General features: G+C 38.6%; 1 protein-coding gene across 3 annotated transcripts in view; it reads right to left on the bottom strand.

Annotated features, from left to right (window-relative positions):
• Nucleotides 1–2849: 2849 nt before the first annotated feature.
• LYPD6 (LY6/PLAUR domain containing 6) overlaps nt 2850–17235 on the bottom strand; it is a 124625-nt gene continuing 110239 nt past the window's right edge. For 2 of the 3 annotated variants that reach the window (XM_043576660.1, XM_043576661.1), the window contains 2 exons: nt 7760–7890; nt 2850–5825 (listed from right to left, as the gene is read on the bottom strand). In XM_043576660.1, coding sequence (XP_043432595.1) covers nt 5658–5825; nt 7760–7890 — 299 coding nt within the window. In that variant the 3' untranslated portion in view covers nt 2850–5657. Of the gene's footprint in view, nt 5826–7734; nt 7891–17235 lie in introns of all 3 variants that reach the window. The other variant, XM_043576662.1, reaches the window with a different exon arrangement.

The following is a 17235-nucleotide window of genomic DNA, read 5'->3' as shown; positions in this document are numbered from 1 at the left end:
GAGACACATAATCCAAAGCAGGCTCTGTTAGCACAGAGCCTGATGTGGGGTCTCAATTCACAAACCATGGGATCATGACCTGAGCCGAAGTTAGACGCCCAACCGACTAAGCCACCCAGGCGCCGCCCCCACCCCCCCCACCGCCCCATTACATTTCTATACACTAATAATGAACTATCAGAAAGAAAAATTAAGAAAACAATCCCACTTACAATTGCATCAAAAAGAATAAAATACCTAGGAATAAACTTAATCAAGGAGGTGAAAGACCTACACATAAAACTATAAGACATAAAAAAAAGAAAACTACAAAACATTAATAAAAGAAATTAAAGACACACAGAAAAGGAAAGATATTCTGTGCTCATAAATTGGAAAAATTAACAATGTTGAAATGTCTATACTACCCAAAGCAATCTACAGAGTCAATGCAATCTCTATCAAAACTCCAAAGACCTTTTTCATAGAAATAAAACAAAAAATCCTAAAATTTGTATGGAACTACAAAAGACCTTCAATAGTAAAAGCAATTTTGAGAAAGAAGAACAAAGTTGGAGACATCATGCCCCTGATTTCAAAGCTATAGTAATCAAAATGGTGTAGTTTTGGCATAAAAATACACACATAAATCAATGGAACAGAACAGAGAGCCCAGAAATAAATGCATGCTTATATGGTCAATTAATCTATAAGAAAGGAGGCAAGAATATATTATGGAGAATAGACAGTCTCTTCAATTAATGGTGCTAGGAAAACTGGACAGCTATATGCCGAAGAATAGAACTAGACCACAGTCTCACTCCCTACACAAAAATAAACTCAAAATGGATTAAATAACTAAATGTAAGGCCCCAACCATAAAACTAAAAGGAAACATAGGCAATAAACTCTTGGACATCAGTCTGAACAATAAATTTTTGGAACCATCTCTTCAGGCAAGGGCAACAAAAGCAAAAATAAACAGTAGGGACTACTTCGAGCTAAGAAGCATCTGCACACTGAACAAAGCCATCAACATACGAAAAGGCAGCCTATGGAATGGGAGAAGCTATTTGCAAATGGTATTTCCAATAATGGATGTTAATATCCAAAACATATAAATAACGTGTACAACTTGACGCCAAAAAAACAATCTGATTAAAAATTGGGCACAGGACCTGAATAGACATGTTTACATAAAAAATATACAGATGACCAACAGACACATGAAAAGATGCTCAACATCACTAATCATCAGGGAAATGCAAGTCAAAACTACAATGAGATACCAATTTGGCAACTCTCAGAATGGCTATTATAAAAAAGACAAGAAATAACACATGTTGGTGAGGATGTAGAGAAAAGCAAACACTTGTGCACTGTTGGTGGGAATATAAACTGGTGCAGCCATCATGGAAAACGGTATGGAGGTTCCTCAAAAAAATTAAAAATACAACTACATGATATAGCAATTCCACTGCTGGGTATTTACCCAAAGAAAATAAAAACACTAATTCCAAAAGATCTATGTGCCCCCTGCCATGATAATTGAAGCTTTATTTATAATAGCTAAAATATGGAAACAACTTCAGTGTCCATTAATGCATAACTGAATAAAGAAGATATATATATATATATGTGTGTGTGTGTGTGTGTGTGTATGTGTGTGTATGTATATATATATATATACATATATATATATATACTTATATATATATATATATATATACTTATATATATATAATGTGGTATTATGCACCCACTGAAAAATAAGGACACCCATAAAAAATGTTGCTATGTGTGACAACATGAAAGGAACTTGAGGGTATTATGCTAAGTGAAATAAGTCAGAGAAAGACAAATACTAGATGATTTCACTTATATGTGGAATCTGAAAAACAAATTAAAAAAAAATAAAACAAATTAAAAAAAAGCAAGCTCATAGATACAGAGAATAGATTGGTGGTTGCCAAAGGTGGAGGAGCAGGGAAGAAATGGGTGAAGGTGGTCTAAAGGTCAAGCTTCTAGTTACAAAAAACAAAGTCATGGGATTGTACAGCATAGTGACTATAGTTAATAATACTGTACTGCATATTTGAAAGATACTAAGAGAGTAAATCTTAAAGGTTCTTATCAGAAGAAAAAACATTTAGAACTATGTAAGGTAATAGATATTGACTAGAATTATGGTGGCCATTTCACAATGTATACAAATGTCAAATCATTATGTTTCACACATGAAACTAATAAAATGATATATGTCAACATGCCTCAATTAAAAAATATAAATAAATAAATAAGTAAATAAATAAATAAATAGAATAGAATAACCAGAGACCACAAACAAGCTGAAGATTTCTAAGACCACTTTCAGTATCTATAATTTTACTAGGAAAAATAAAATAAATTCACTGTATAGATAAACATTTATACTATTCAAATGTTTGTTTCTTGTTGCAGAAGAAACCATCAAGGAAAAACACTTTCTATTGGATCATCACTAACAGAACAAAATGAGATTTAAAAATTAAGAGTTAATGGGGTAGTATTTAGATACACACACACACACACACACACTTTTATTTTTCCTGATTTAACAAAGAAAACGCTCTAGGGAATCTGTAGACCTGATTAAAAAGTCTGGTAATCTTTCCCTCTTTGATTTTCTGCAGCACTTACTGTCTACATGAATCATTTGGCATGAGTGAATTGTCTTGTATCTTTTCATGCGTGTATGTCTTGTCTGTACAACGAGAAAATGTGCTCTTGGAAGGAAGTTCCCTGTGATCCTAAGCCCCACGCTTTATACATAACCTGAATGCCTTAATCATTGATTGACATGCACATTTACAGGGAGGAGCCTGATGAGATACACTTAAAACCTTTATTCATTGATTTACAAAATGTACAATATTTACAAAATTTAGGCATTAATCTCTATTGACATGAATGCTATGGGGAGTCTGAAAATAAATAAGTGGCACATAGGTTAATGTACACATCATGGCTGTTTGCACTTCAAGCCGTCACCAATGGTGGGATTTGAGGGAAAGTTTAATGTGGTATAAAAGTCAGATGGATGACCAGTCCTGGGCCTTCCACACGAATGGCCCTTCCTTGGCTTCTTGAGGCTGGGGAAGGTGAGCCAACCACTTTCTTTCAAGAGAACGAAACGTCAGCCATTCTGACAGGCACTCAAGGTGCATGCAGTCAAATCTGTGTAGAGTTTGCAGTGATCCCCCGGGTGGCAGATGAGTTCACATCACTGTGGACTTGGTCCCTGCACACCAGACAGGGAAGCTCTGGAGTGGTCGCTTTATGATTAAGAACCAGCATTTGGATTCTGTCTCTCACTCAAATTGCATGCAGTACTTGGCAGGTATCAGTGGAGAGTGGCCATGCACAAAAAATGGTACTTGTAGATATGTACAACATCAAGTTTTCACTGTCTTAAAGCATTTCTAGCAATTATAGCAATTGACCTGTTACCTCTTTTAGCAAGAGGAATGAACTAGGAAGCTGTACCTCCACCCCTTAAAGAAAAAACACCATCTAGGGGACCCACACAAATGGCATCCTGCAGAGGCAGGACTAGACAAACTCCACATGATCAGAGGGTCAAATTCCCATGGTCAGGTCTGGAAGTTTTCCTAGGGGTGGTAATTCCATTGTCCCTGCACTCTTCAATCCCACCTCAACCTATATAACTTAAATAGGGAGGAAAAGGCTTCATGTTATTGAGCTTCTTAGAGCCTTAGTACCTTCATCTGTAAAGTGAAAATACTAGTAATATTCCTTTCAGGGTGCTTGCAGGTTTTACAGGACTTAATACATACATACATATATAAAGTGCTTAGCATAGTGCCTGCCACATAAGAGGTGCTTAGTAAATATCTTGCTTTCTCTCCCTCTACTTCTCTCACCCCAGTTATAAGCAAAGTATTGATAAGCCTACCAAACTCTGATTTAAGGCCATTTGATGCAATTTAGATTATTTTGTATCAGAGTTACCGCTCTCAGTTCATATTTGGTAATCCCTGAGGGGGCCTCATTTTATGAGCCACAGACATTTTCCAGTGCAGGGCAGATGGACCCTGACAATGCTCTCCTGTTTATCAGCAATGGCTCCACCAAATTTCATGAAAATATGCCCCATAACCCTGCAGAGAAACTCATATCAGTGATCATCACCACCTGAACATTTCTGGGACAACACCACTGACGAAACAATGAGTGAAACCCTTGAGGCCAACACATTACTCTTGCTCAAACATAAGTTAATATTTTTCAACACTGGTGCAAGTATTATAGATAACCTTCAACAAACATATATTACAGGCTCTACCACTGTTGAAAAATAAGTATTCTAATTCAGTCATTTTGTTTAGAATAAAGAACATTTTACAATATATTTTAGTTTCTAGTTACCCCATACAAAAATAAATATTGTATAAATGATTTACAAGGAAGAAGAAAAAGTTGTAACTCAGGCCAAAAAATACAGGAAGGATGGCAAAAATTTTACCATCTACTTCAAAAGCAATCACCTAAAAGAAAAACTCCCCCTGGGTCTCCTTACTAGTCTCACCATCACCCAACTGGCTTACCTCCTTCTCATTCTAGGATATTATGTCTTCCTTCCCTATCAGTCTTGAGATAATGTAGTGTAGAACCTTCTCCCTAAAGTCACTGAGGATTTGAAAGAGGAAGAACCCTGAGGGCTCTCTGGCAGTATGAAGTGCAGAAGGACAATCTGACTAAGCTACTGATTGGGCCCTCGCAGTGAACTCGGGTCAACCTGCACATGTCTCTTTCCTTTCATTCTGATATCCTCTCTCTCCTTAGATTATCTATGCCTGAATAGACCCATGACTGGAGAAAACTCCATCCTGCTTTGGGACTCTTTGGATACCCTTTGGCCCAGGTAGAACCCAGGATCTCATGGAGCACAATGAGGTGCCAAATCAAGGTCAATCTCACCAATTTTAATGCAAGGCTATGCAAGGTACTTTATGGATAATAGTTCCATTAAGTTGGGAAAAATCTTTCTCCAGCTAGCCCTCCCCCTATACAACAAATTTATGATTGCCTTTTATTTCCCACAGAGAGCAGAGGGAATAGGATTCCCACCACTGGGAGAAAAATGTTGGGAAAATTAAATTGGACAACTACATACTACTTTTTTAGGGACTCAGTCAGAGTCTCCAAGGAAACAGTCTGTTCCTTTTGGAATCAAAGTTTTAAAATTCTAAAGCTATAAATAAAGTCATATCCAAACCAGTGGTCTTTACCTTTTTCCTGAAGCACACACATCTATGCATGTCCACATAACATATCATCTAACATCTCAAGGGTCCCAGGACCTCTTGTGGCTCATGCATGTATTCCAAATAAAGAGACTCAGACATCAATATATGCAGAACTACTTCCTGGAGTGAAAAGAAAGGTTCGTGGTATATGACTCAGGGTCTATTTTGGGGGCAGGCTGGCTTTGATGAGGTCTTGGACTTGAAATGACTACACTGACACAACGCTTGTTCCTCATGGTAAATGGCGATGCTTGGCTGTGAAGACATCTGTCTTCCCATGTGTAACTATTGTCAAGCCAACGACTCATGCATGACTATGGACCATGGAGATCCCCATGGATTGCTACTATACATGGCGTCTTTGAGCTGCTATAATGTGAGTCCCAACCACACCCACAAGCAGGACACGATCACTGACATGCAGTGTGGGTGCCCATTTGTCTGATTTATGGGTGATGTTGTGGCAAATGTGGCATCGGTTTCATTTCGGGGGAGTGGCAAGTTACAGATATTTCCTTCACAACAGGAAGTGCAGACCTGAAAGAAAGGAAGAGAAACAGAAGGGTGATGAGAAGCTAGCAGATCTTGGAAGGAGGCAGGGAATTTGGAAGGAACTGTCTCCCTCACAGTAAGACTGAAATGAAAGTGACCTGTTCTACAAAAGAGGCACCGACCCTGCATTTAAGGAAGTGGGATGAGATTTCATCTGGAAGCAATGTGGCCAAAAAAAAAAAACCCTGGACTCAGCTTCCAGGAACATGAGTTCTGCTTTTGACATCCCATCACATGCTTATTACATGGTTTTATAACCTTCCTAGGTCTCAGCTTTTCCATCTGGGTAATGGGGATTCTAATACCCTCCTATCTCAAAGAAACCCTTTCTGACTACTTGGGGAAGCTGTTCAGAGGGTAAACTTTCACTTGCCAAATTTTCACAGTGTACATGAAGTGGAAACAACCCAACTTAAACTGAACTATTTGCTTTCATTAGAACTGTCCATATAATTATCACCATTCTTGCGGGTGAGTTAAAGTTTGAAGGGTTTGCATTAATGCAATTACTCCTGCTTTATCCAACTTTATTCATGGACCATAAGAAAGAAAGAAATCCAAAGGATTGTTGACAGAAATTACTTGGGGCCATGGCTACACAAAGTACAGATTAGCAGCTTCCACATCACCTGGAGCCCATTAGAAATGCAGAATCTCAAACCTCGCCCCAAATTTAGTGAATCAGAATCTGCATTTTAACAAGATCCTCGAGTGGCCCATATGCACCATAATATTTGAAAAACTGTCTGATGGCAAATATCCTATTCAGTCATTATCTTGCAGGGATTTGAGTCTTGTCACAGTTGACATGGGCTAGGGAGACATTATAATGTTGAGAAGAGAAACTGAAGGTCAGAAGTGAGTTTGAATTCTGTCAGACAGAATTACCAGCTGTGTGACCTTTGCACATGATGTTACTTCTCTGATCTTTAACTTGATGCATGGTAGAGCAGCACAATAAGGCCTGAGAGCCTAGCTTTCTGGGAGTGGGGTGAGAGGTAGGTAAAACCCTTGAACATAGCTTTTATATTTCAAACCAGGATCAAGTTGGTATACTATATTTTAAAATTTAATTCTTACTGTATTTCACAAGTTGCTTGAAAATTAGGTGTCTTCTTGAAGCCCCTACTAAACGTGCCGCTCCAGGGTACTGAGAGTAGAAGTTGCTTCTGACACCAGGAAGGCAGCCTGATGGGGAGAAGTGAGCTAACTCCAAATAAAGGCCAAGGCCTGCCTGATATACAAGATTATATGTGGAGCCAGCTCTGAACCATCAGCAGGAGAGTCGGGGGCATTCTCCACTCCAACCACAAGTCAGGCTGCATTTCTCTGGTTCTTTATATTCTCCTTCAGGGCTGCACTTGAAGTTCACTTTATACTGAGTGTTTCCATATAGGCACCAGATAGAGTTTAAGAGGGAGCCAACCCACAAGGAGATGGTTCTCTGATCACCTAATCAAATTATTCAGGAGCCAATGGATACCGTCCCCAAATCAGCATTCCAATAAAGACATGAGCCTCACTTCACAGATAATTATTGATGCTCAACTGCCGTGGCCATCCTCAGCTGAATGAATTGTTGCTACATCTGCAATGCTTTATCGTGAGGATGTAACTGATCCCTCATTCCTCTTCCTTCCAGTGGCTTTACTACTTTCTTCTGAGGAAAGGAAGGGATTACAACTTTCAATATCCTCTTGGTGTTGTGTTTACATAATTAAACCGGTTTTCCTATGCTCTGCTGTACATTTTTATTCTTTTAGAGCAAACAGGAAAGGAGAATCTTCTCATAATGGTATAAAAGTACTCAAAAGCCAGGTTACACCAGGGAGTGGGAATTGGCTCATGAGCATGGGTGCGCATCTGTGGTGGAGGAAGACTAACTATGCTGTACCGGTCACTTGCTTTGTTGCCCACACCTTGTGGCCTTCATGCTCAGAATCTCTGCAGCCAGTGGACAAGCACTCTTCCAGTGGAACGCAGCGTTTGGTGACAGAGATGCTGTTTCCTGTGACTTCCATTGTATGCTGAGTGTAGCAGTATCTGGTCTCTGTCAACAGAGAAAAAATATGTTTCAATTGAGATGGGAAATGTTAACCCGACCTGCCTGGAAGCGAAACAACAGAAGGGTCAACATTACAAGTCCTGAAGAGATTTAACAGCACATGAGATGTACACTGTGTTGAGTTTACGTCCAATCCCATAGACGTCCTTGGAGAGATGCGCTTCACCATGGTAGGAAGAGAGCCTTCTGAAGAATATTGGTCTCTTGGCCCGTCGTCATCCCCATAAACCAAGATATAGTGGTATGACTCTTTGCCTTTCAACAAATTTTGCCACTGTATTGCTTTTTATTTTTAGGGAAGGAGAGGTCTGGAGGGACGATTAGGATATGAGAATCAGAAATTTGGGGGAAGATAAAGGGGTGAAAAAGTTCAAAGAACACAGGGTTTAAAAACAAAAAGTTAGGCAGGTAACAATGGTCTTCAAAGAGTTAAAAGACTATAGCAGAGGCACATGTGTGTGTGCGTGTGTGTGTGCGTGCTTTGGAAACAGCTATTCCCAAGTAAGGGCTGAATAATTAAAAACCAACTCATTTTATCTTCAGAAAATGACTTTATCCAAAAGAAAGAACTTCTTGACAATGAGCATAGCTAGATCTTGGAATTTATTACAGAAGAAAACTTACTCAATAATGAAGGTGTTCCGAAATGGAAGGGCATCATTTCTCCCTAGTATGATTTCAGTGTCTTCTAAAATGGCAGATGAAGACCGACCATGATGTAAGTTTCTAGACATCCCTCCAGGTCTTAGGAATCCAAAAACTTAAGATTTCTTCCAAACTACCATGGAGAATTTTTCTCTTTCAAATTTAAAGACTAAAGAAAAATGGCTTTGTCAAAGTAATTCTTTAAGGCCTCTAGGCAGTGTTCAGCTTTCTAAGCCTGGGATTTAGGAGAATGTTTCTGCTCCACTTTCAGAATGAAAAAGAGAATGAATAATTCTTAAGAAATGTCACTGAGCTGTTTTTCATCCATATCTTGGATTCCACTTTGCATGCTTTATACATTTTGGATATTTAGTGGCTAATATGGAATTATGACCTTCTATGATATTATTTATTAGGCAATAAAAATTCCCCCCCCCAGATTCTGTCACAATTTTGGCAGCTTTTAACCAAAGTACTAATGTCCAAAGAAGAAAGCTTGAGAATTTTCGGCCCTGAGAATGAGCTAATACAGACCACACTGACACATCTTGAGAGTCATAAAAATCCAGGGGTTTTAATAATCTTCCTAACACCCCCCTCCCCACCTGACAGGAACCTGAGTGACCTCTGATTGAGTCTCACTATGGACAGAGATTTTCTTAATGGTTACACTACTGGTGGGTGTACTTGGGCTGAGTCTGGTCAATGCCCTCCCAAAATGCTGTACCCACACTGTACCCTGACCAGAATTTTATTGGTGGGAATCAGGTCAAGGCAGTCCTAGCTAGCTCAGGGTCCTGGAGAGCTCTTTGGGAGTCGAGTAAGTATAGCCACCCTATGAACTCACAGGAAAAGTTGACAATTTTGCACCTGGAAATGATTCTCCCAAAGCCCTAAAATATTTTAGAATTGGAGTGATTGTTTTTCTGATGGGAAGCAGGTGGCAGCTCTCCTCTGATTTTTAAAAAAAGATTTTAAGCCTGTGACAGGTTTTAACAAATGGAGGCCAGTGGCCTGAGGGATTTACCACATTTCCCAAAGAAGACTGGTTTACTTCTTTGATAGCAGACTTGGACACTTATGGCCATGACAGGTACCCTTTTCCCACTGCATCCCACCTTGAGATGCTCAAAAAAGCAATAAAGACAGGAATGTTCTTATCTCCTGTCTCCTCTTCATACAGAACCAGGAGCAGATGCCAGAGGTTTAACTGCTCCAAATGTAAATTGGAGCAGATAAGATCATACATTTATGGAATAAGTAAATCATTATATGGTTTCAGCTTTGGAAATCAGGTTTGTCCCCCAAGTATTAAATTATCTTATCTTCAGTAAGCTTTGAGTAACAATTGGTGAACTTGATATTACTACTTTTTGTTCTTACTTTTATGCCCATAACAAACTCTCTTTTAATTTATTAATTGCAAATTTATTCCACTGCACAGATAACAACTAATGAGGAAGATATGCCAAAGTCCAGTACTTAATAAGCTCATTCTTAAAATCCTGGGGGGGGGAGGGGGGAGGAACAAAAATGATCAGTGATGAGGCTGGATAAAAAATTGTCTTGCACGCACTAAATCTGACCCTCAAAACAAAGATATTTTGAGAACATCCCATTATTTCCAGCAGCAGCAACCTCAGATCCGAAGTGTCAGTCTCTTAGAAGTACCCATCCCACTTCTTATCTTACGAAACCCCTGGGTGAGTTATGAAATGTTAATGTAAAACAAGGTTCTGTAATTAAATAAGTTTTGAAAATATTCAAATAAAGTTGAACAGGTTTCTTTAGAGCACAACTTAGGAGAGCCTTGAATGTGTATTGTGATCTCCAAGGCAAGCAGGCAGCATTTCCCAAGCAGAACGAGGTGGACCACATGTGGCTTATCACTGGGCTGTAGAATTGATAAAAAAAGGAGTTTCAGCCACTGAGCATTGCTCTCCATGCATCCCGAATAATCCTTGGGTTAGTAATGAGGTTATATGAGACTCAAGCCTGCTGATAACTTCACACTAAAAGGATTTCAAAGGCTTTTATCTAAAAGATAAAAGATGGATTTGAATTTCTACCAGGTTAGTTTCGGCCTCTAAAATCTCATATTCTGCAACAGCATGGTATTCCCAGAGGTTGTGAAACAAAAGTATTTTTCTGGAAGACTCACAGGCATGCAATTGAAAGCAGAACTCATTAAGAGAGCTTAATCAACTATTGGAAAACACAAAATTTATAATTTTCATGAAATACACATACACACACAAATTCCTTAACCTAGTTCTGAAATCAAAACAACGTTCAAAGCTAAAATGCAAATTTCCATTTACCCACAAATATTCAGTTTCCAATAATAGAAACTGAGTTTCAACAACATATATATTAAATGATTTGAATTAAAAATGACCAATTTTCTGGTAAAAGGCTTTCCCGCCACTCAGTTATTCCCTGTGGCTCTACTAGTTTTGGTTTCTTTGCAAACATATATAACGATTAAAGTGATGCCACAGAACAATTCACCATGTGCAAGAAAATTAGTGGCAGGAAAATAACTGTAATCATAATATTACAAATTATGCTGAAAAACTGAAAGTCCAGTGGCATCTGGTGGCATACTTCCAGCCTGGTTCCTTACCGCGCCCTCAGTCCTTCACATCCAGCTATTTCCACGTCCTCCTCTGCAATGACTTTGCCTAAGTGTCCCACTGGATCCCCTTCTCCCATGTCTGACCCCAAAGGATTTCATTGCAGCTCTTGGGCTCTACTATGTATAATGTCCTCCGCGTGATTCCCCTGAGCTTCAGAGTTTTGTCTTCTAGATTTTTTTCTGCATCTCTGGTCTCTTCTCTTCCAACCCTTTCTCTAACCTGAATGTTGATATTCTCCCATGATCTGTTCTTGAGCCTATTCTCTTCTCACTGAAGTGACCTCATCCAACCTCCAACGTTGTCTTCAGTCTGATTCTCTCTCCCAAACTATAGAACCAATCTCTGGCTATCTCCTGGACATTGCAAGCAGCACCTCAGACCTCACATATCTCAAATAACTCATATTCCTCCCTCCCCATTTGTTTATCTTTCCAGTGTTTTTATCTCAGGAAGGGACATCCTGAGTCCTGAGATGTGGCACCTCCATCTCGGACTAGGAAATTCAGAATTAGCTCAGACTTCTCTTCCCAAGCCAGGTGTCTTTAAGTTCCCTGAAATGTGTTCATTACCCTAATCTTTCTGTTCCATTTTCCATTTTCCCAGTGCAGGACCTCATCATTTCCTGTCTTCTTTGTCTCTGACCTCTCCTTTCTAATGCAGGTGTCAGATAGCCATCCGATGTATTGCTGAAACCAAGGTCGGACCATGCTACTCACTGTCTATGAGAGCCTGAGTGAACCCTAGCTGTCAAGCAGCCCTGGCTCAATACTGCTAGGTTTATTTGGCCTACTGGAGTGGTCAGTAGGTGGTCTGTTACTCTCTCTCTTCTCCTGAAGCTGTGTGCCAGTAATATAGTAGGAGGGGCTCCTGGGTGGCTCATTCAGTTGAGCGTCAGACTTTGGCTCAGGTCATGATCTCACGTTCCATTTGTGAGTTTGATTCCAGCATTGGGCTCTCTGCTGTCAGCACAGAGCCCGCTTCAGATCCTCTGTCTCCCTCTCTCCCTATCCCTCCCCTGCTCACAAGCACTCAATCTCTCTCTCTCTCTTAAAAAAAATAAATAAATAAAGAGGATATAGGAGTAGCTTTGCTTCCTTGCTAGAAGTATTGATTACATTTATAACTCAGAGCTTGGCATTTGAAACTCAGCACTTATTCTTATTCAACATTACACTTAATCTAGGCCCCAGACTATCTCCTCATTGCCTACTGGATACCTTGAGACACCATGTTATATCCTTTGACCATTCTTCACAACAAAAAATATTTCCCCCTATCTTCTGCTCCTGGAAACCTTTTCTTCAAGGTTCAATATAAATGTGATGAATTCTGTGAACCCTTCCTTGATTTTCCTCCCAACAAGATTCACAGGCCTTCTTAGCTTCCTCATTTGTTATATCTGTCTTTCCTTCTAGATCAGTGTTTCTCAACATTAGCACAACTGATGTATCTTTTTGTGTTTTACTGGTTGATTTTTTAAATTTATTTTGAGATAGTTACAGATTCACATGAGTTTGTAAGAAATAATACGGAAGGATCTCATGTACCCTTCACCCAGTTTTCCCCAAATGGCAACACATTGCAAAACTATAGTATCACAATCAGGATATTGATATGGATGCAGTCAAGATACAGAACATTTCTACCTCCACAAGGACCACTCATGTCCACTTTTTATTCTCACATCCTTGTCCCTCCTCTTCCCACCCCTCCTTAATCCTTGGCAACCACTAGTCTGTGCTCCATTTCTATAAATTTGTCATTTTAGGGATGTTATATAAATGGACTCATAAAGTACGCAAACGTTGGGGATTAGGCATTTTCACTCAGCCTTATTCACTTGAAAGTTATCAGGATTATTGTATCAACAGTTTGTTAATTTTTAATCCTGAGTAGTATTCCATGCTGTGGATGTACCAAGGTTGGTTTAACCATTCATCCATTGAAAGGGTATCTAGGTTACGGATATTATTAATGAAACTGTTATCAACACTTGTATAAATGCTTTAATGTGAACATACGTTCTCATTTCTCTGGGGTAAATGCTCAGAAGTGGCATTACTAGGTTATACGGTAGGTCTTTGTTTAATTGTTTAAGAAACTGCCATAATGTTTTTGAGAGTGGCTGTACTATTTTATACTCCCACCCACAATATATGTATGATCTAGTTTCTCCTAATTCTTACTGGCATTTGATAGTGTTGCTATTTTTTTTTTATTTTAGACATTCTGATAGATATATAGTGTTATCTCATGTTTTTAATTTGGATTTTCTGAATGGCTAAATGATGTTGAACATGTGTTTATTTGCCATCTGTTTATTTTCCTTGGTGAAATATCTGTTCGTGGTTTTTGTCCTTTTCGTGCTTATTTCGTTTCCTTTTTTACTGTTGTGTTTTCAGAATTCTTTATACATTTTAGATACTAGTCCTTTGTCAGATATTTGATTAGCAAATATTTTATGTCAGTTTGTTATTGATATTTTCCTCCTATTAACAGAGTCTTATGTAGAGCAAAAGTTTTTAATTTTGATGAAATCCAATTTACCAAGTTTTCCTTTTATGGATCATGCTTTTTATATCAAGTCTAAGAACTTTTTGCCTAGCCTTAGATCTCAAAGATTTCCTCCTGTGCCTTTTCCCTAAAGGTCATATAGTTTTATATTTGACATTTAAGTCTATGATTAATTTTGAGTTAACTTTTGAAAGAAGTGTAATACTTGGGTTGAGGTTCATTTTTTGCCCCTGGATGTCCAAATGCTCCTGCAAGCATGTTTGTTGCAAAGGCTCTTTCCTCTAGTGAACTGAATTTTGTATCCTTGTCAAAAAGTTGGGCATATTTTGAGAGTCTCTTTCTGAAATCTCTATTCTGTTCCATTGATCTATGCCTCTATCCTTCTGACAATACCACAGTCCTGATTACTGTAGCCATATGATGATTCTGGAAAGAGGATTGATTGGTTCCTCCCACTTAAATTCCATTTTCAGAACTGTTTCAGCTATTCTTCTTTCTTACCTTTCCATATAAATTGTATAATAATCTTGTCCAGAACTACAGACAATTTTGCTAGAATTTGATAGGAATTGTGTAAAATCTGCACATAAATTTGGACAGATTTGACATCTTTACCATGTAGAGTCTTACAATTCATGAACGTGGCCTCTCCATTTACTTAAATTTCCTTGGAATTCTTTCATTAGCATTTATAGTTTCAGCATACAAGTCCTATATGTGTTTTGTTACATTTACCTTGAAGTATTTAATATTTTTGAACCATTATAAGTGGTATTATATTTTTAAATTCAATGATCATGTGTTAATCGATAGTATATATGAGTACAATTGAATTTTGTGTCTTAATCTTAGTATTTTGTGACCTTGCTGAACTTAATAGTGCTAAGAGTTTTGTGTAGAAGTGTTGAGATTTTCTACTTAGAAAATCGTGTCATCTGTGACATGGGACAGTTTTATTTCTTCCTTTCCAATCTGTATGCCTTTCATTTCCTTCTCTTGCCTTATTGCACTGGGTAGAACTTTCAGTAGGACATTGGATAAGAATGATGAAAGTGATATCCTTGCCTAGTTTTTGATCTTAACAGGGAAGTATTTTGTCTTTCACTATTAAGTATGTTTGCTATGGGTTTTTTAAAGTAAATATTCTTTATCAAATTGAGGAAGTTTCTCTCATACTGTTTTTCTGAAAGTTGTTGATCATGAATGGTATTGAATTTTGCCAAATGCTTTTTCTGCTTCAGTTGATATTGACATATGATTTTTCATCTTCAGCCTGTTAATATTGTGGATTACACTGGGTGATTTTCAAATATTGAAGCAGACCTGCATTCCTGAAATAAGCTCTATTTGGTCAGGCTTATTTTTATATATTGCTAAATTTTATTTGTTAATATTATATTAAGGGTATTTGTGATTATATTCATAAGGAATATTAGATTTCAGGGGTTTTGTGTGGCTTTTGTTTGTTTTTGTTTTGTTGTTTTTTGGTACTATCTTAGTCTGGTTTTAGATTCAGGGTAATTCTAGATTGTACATAAACTGCATAACAAAGTACCTTAGACTAGGTGACCTACACAGAAGAAATCTATTTCTTCACAGTTCTGGAGGCTGAAAGTCCAAGTTAAGGTGTCAGTAAGGTTTATTTCTTCTGAGGCTTCTTTCCTTGGCTCACAGATGGGCCACTTCTCCCTGTATCTTTTCATGGTCTTTCCTCTGTGCGAATCTGTGTCCTAATCTCCTCTTCATCACTGAACCTGAATTACTACTTTAAGGACCCTATCTTTAACTACAATCATATTCAGGAATACTGGGGATTAGGTTTCACGTGTGAACTTTGAGGTCGGGGGGACACTACTGAGCCTATAAGAGGATCCTTGGTGGTAGAGACAGTGGCTGAAAGCAGTCATGTAAGAAGCCTCTGGGCTACTGAAAATAATCCATTTCTTAATCAGGGTGCTGTTTCCATGATGATATCTTGGTTTTTGTTTTGGTCTTGTTTTTTCAAAAAAAAAAAAAATGTTCCATACCTGCTAAGGACAGGTCACATATTAACTTGAGGAATCTCTCTTTTAAAGCAAATCTTTGAAATTCATAAAGCTATGTGCTTATAACCAGGCAAAGACCAAAAAGGTGGTTGGGGAGGTATACAAAAGCAGTGAGGGTAAACAGGATCTTATAGAGGACAGTAGTTAAAATAAAAGTGATAAGACAAAAACATCAAATAGATGCTTCCTATCTGAGGCAATTATGTTAATAGAAAATACTTGGGCAAAAACACTGACTTGTAGTAGGTTAGATGATTTCAGGGTGTCAAAAGGAAGCCATCTTGTTTAGGCTGATATAACTTTGGGGTTAAAAATTACTGGAAAAGTTCTTTTTTTTTAAAGTTCTTTTAAATGTCTATTTATTTTTGAGAGAGAGAAAGAGAGGGAGAAAGAAAATGAGTGGGCGAGGGGCAGAGAGAAAGGAAAACATAGAATCCAAAGCAGGCTCCAGGCTCTGAGCTGTCAGCACAGAGCCTGACACGGGGCTCAAACTTATGAACCATGAGATCATGACCTGTGCCAAAGTCAGAAGCCTAACTGACTGAGCCACCCGGCACCCCTGGAAAAGTTCTAATAAAAGAGTAAAGAGTAAATCTGGGCATCACAATGCCAGCTGAAATGAACTAGCTTGTATCTTCTTACTGAGAAACAACAGAATAAAATTAAAATAGCCAGATAAAATTAAAACAACAAAAATCTCTGTGAAAGCATAGGTGAGCTACCAAGGCAGACAGGATTTGAAGAGCAAGGTATCAGCGAGACGAACAGCACACTGAGTTGAGCAGGACATTCTATTCTTGTTCTCCCCTCAAGGCACCTGCTGACTCAAAAGTTGCACACATGAAGGCTGAGAAGTCAAGCAGAAAGCCCTGCTAAGGGCAAAGAAGCTGAGCAGAGCCTCTGTCACTCTCAAGGGAATTGGGAGGCACAAACAGGAATTCAGAGCCAGCAGGCAGCTGGGAGAGATGGGATATATGGAGAAGTGAGGCTGGCCATCTCGGTACAGAATTCTAGGGTAACAGTTCTTTACTCGCAGCGCTTTAAAAATGTCATTCCATTAACTTCCAGCTTCCATGGTCTCTGTTAACACTAAGTGTTGGCAAGCCTGTGCAGCAACTGGCACTCTCAGGCACTGTTGCAGATAGTATAAACTGGTACAGTCATTCTGGAAAACCACTAGGCAGTATCCGGTAAGGCCAAAGCACGCCTGCTGCATGCCCAGCAACCCCACTGGGATAGACCTAGTGGAAATGCACACATACGTGTACCGAAATACATGGACAAGTGCGCCCACAACGCTCAAAACCTTGAAACAATCCAAACGTCCATTGAGAGTGGAAGGATGAATTTTAGCATATTCGTATAACGATCTACTATACATCTGATAGAATAACTATGCGGCTCACAAAAACATAGATGAATTTCACATAGAAAATGAGAAAAAGAAAGGGATACATTCTGTGATTCCATGGATACATAGCCCAGTG

This window comes from Prionailurus bengalensis, chromosome C1 (genome assembly GCF_016509475.1).
Source record: "Prionailurus bengalensis isolate Pbe53 chromosome C1, Fcat_Pben_1.1_paternal_pri, whole genome shotgun sequence".
Lineage (NCBI taxonomy): Eukaryota > Metazoa > Chordata > Mammalia > Carnivora > Felidae > Prionailurus > Prionailurus bengalensis.
This window is presented reverse-complemented; position numbering and strand designations above follow the sequence as displayed.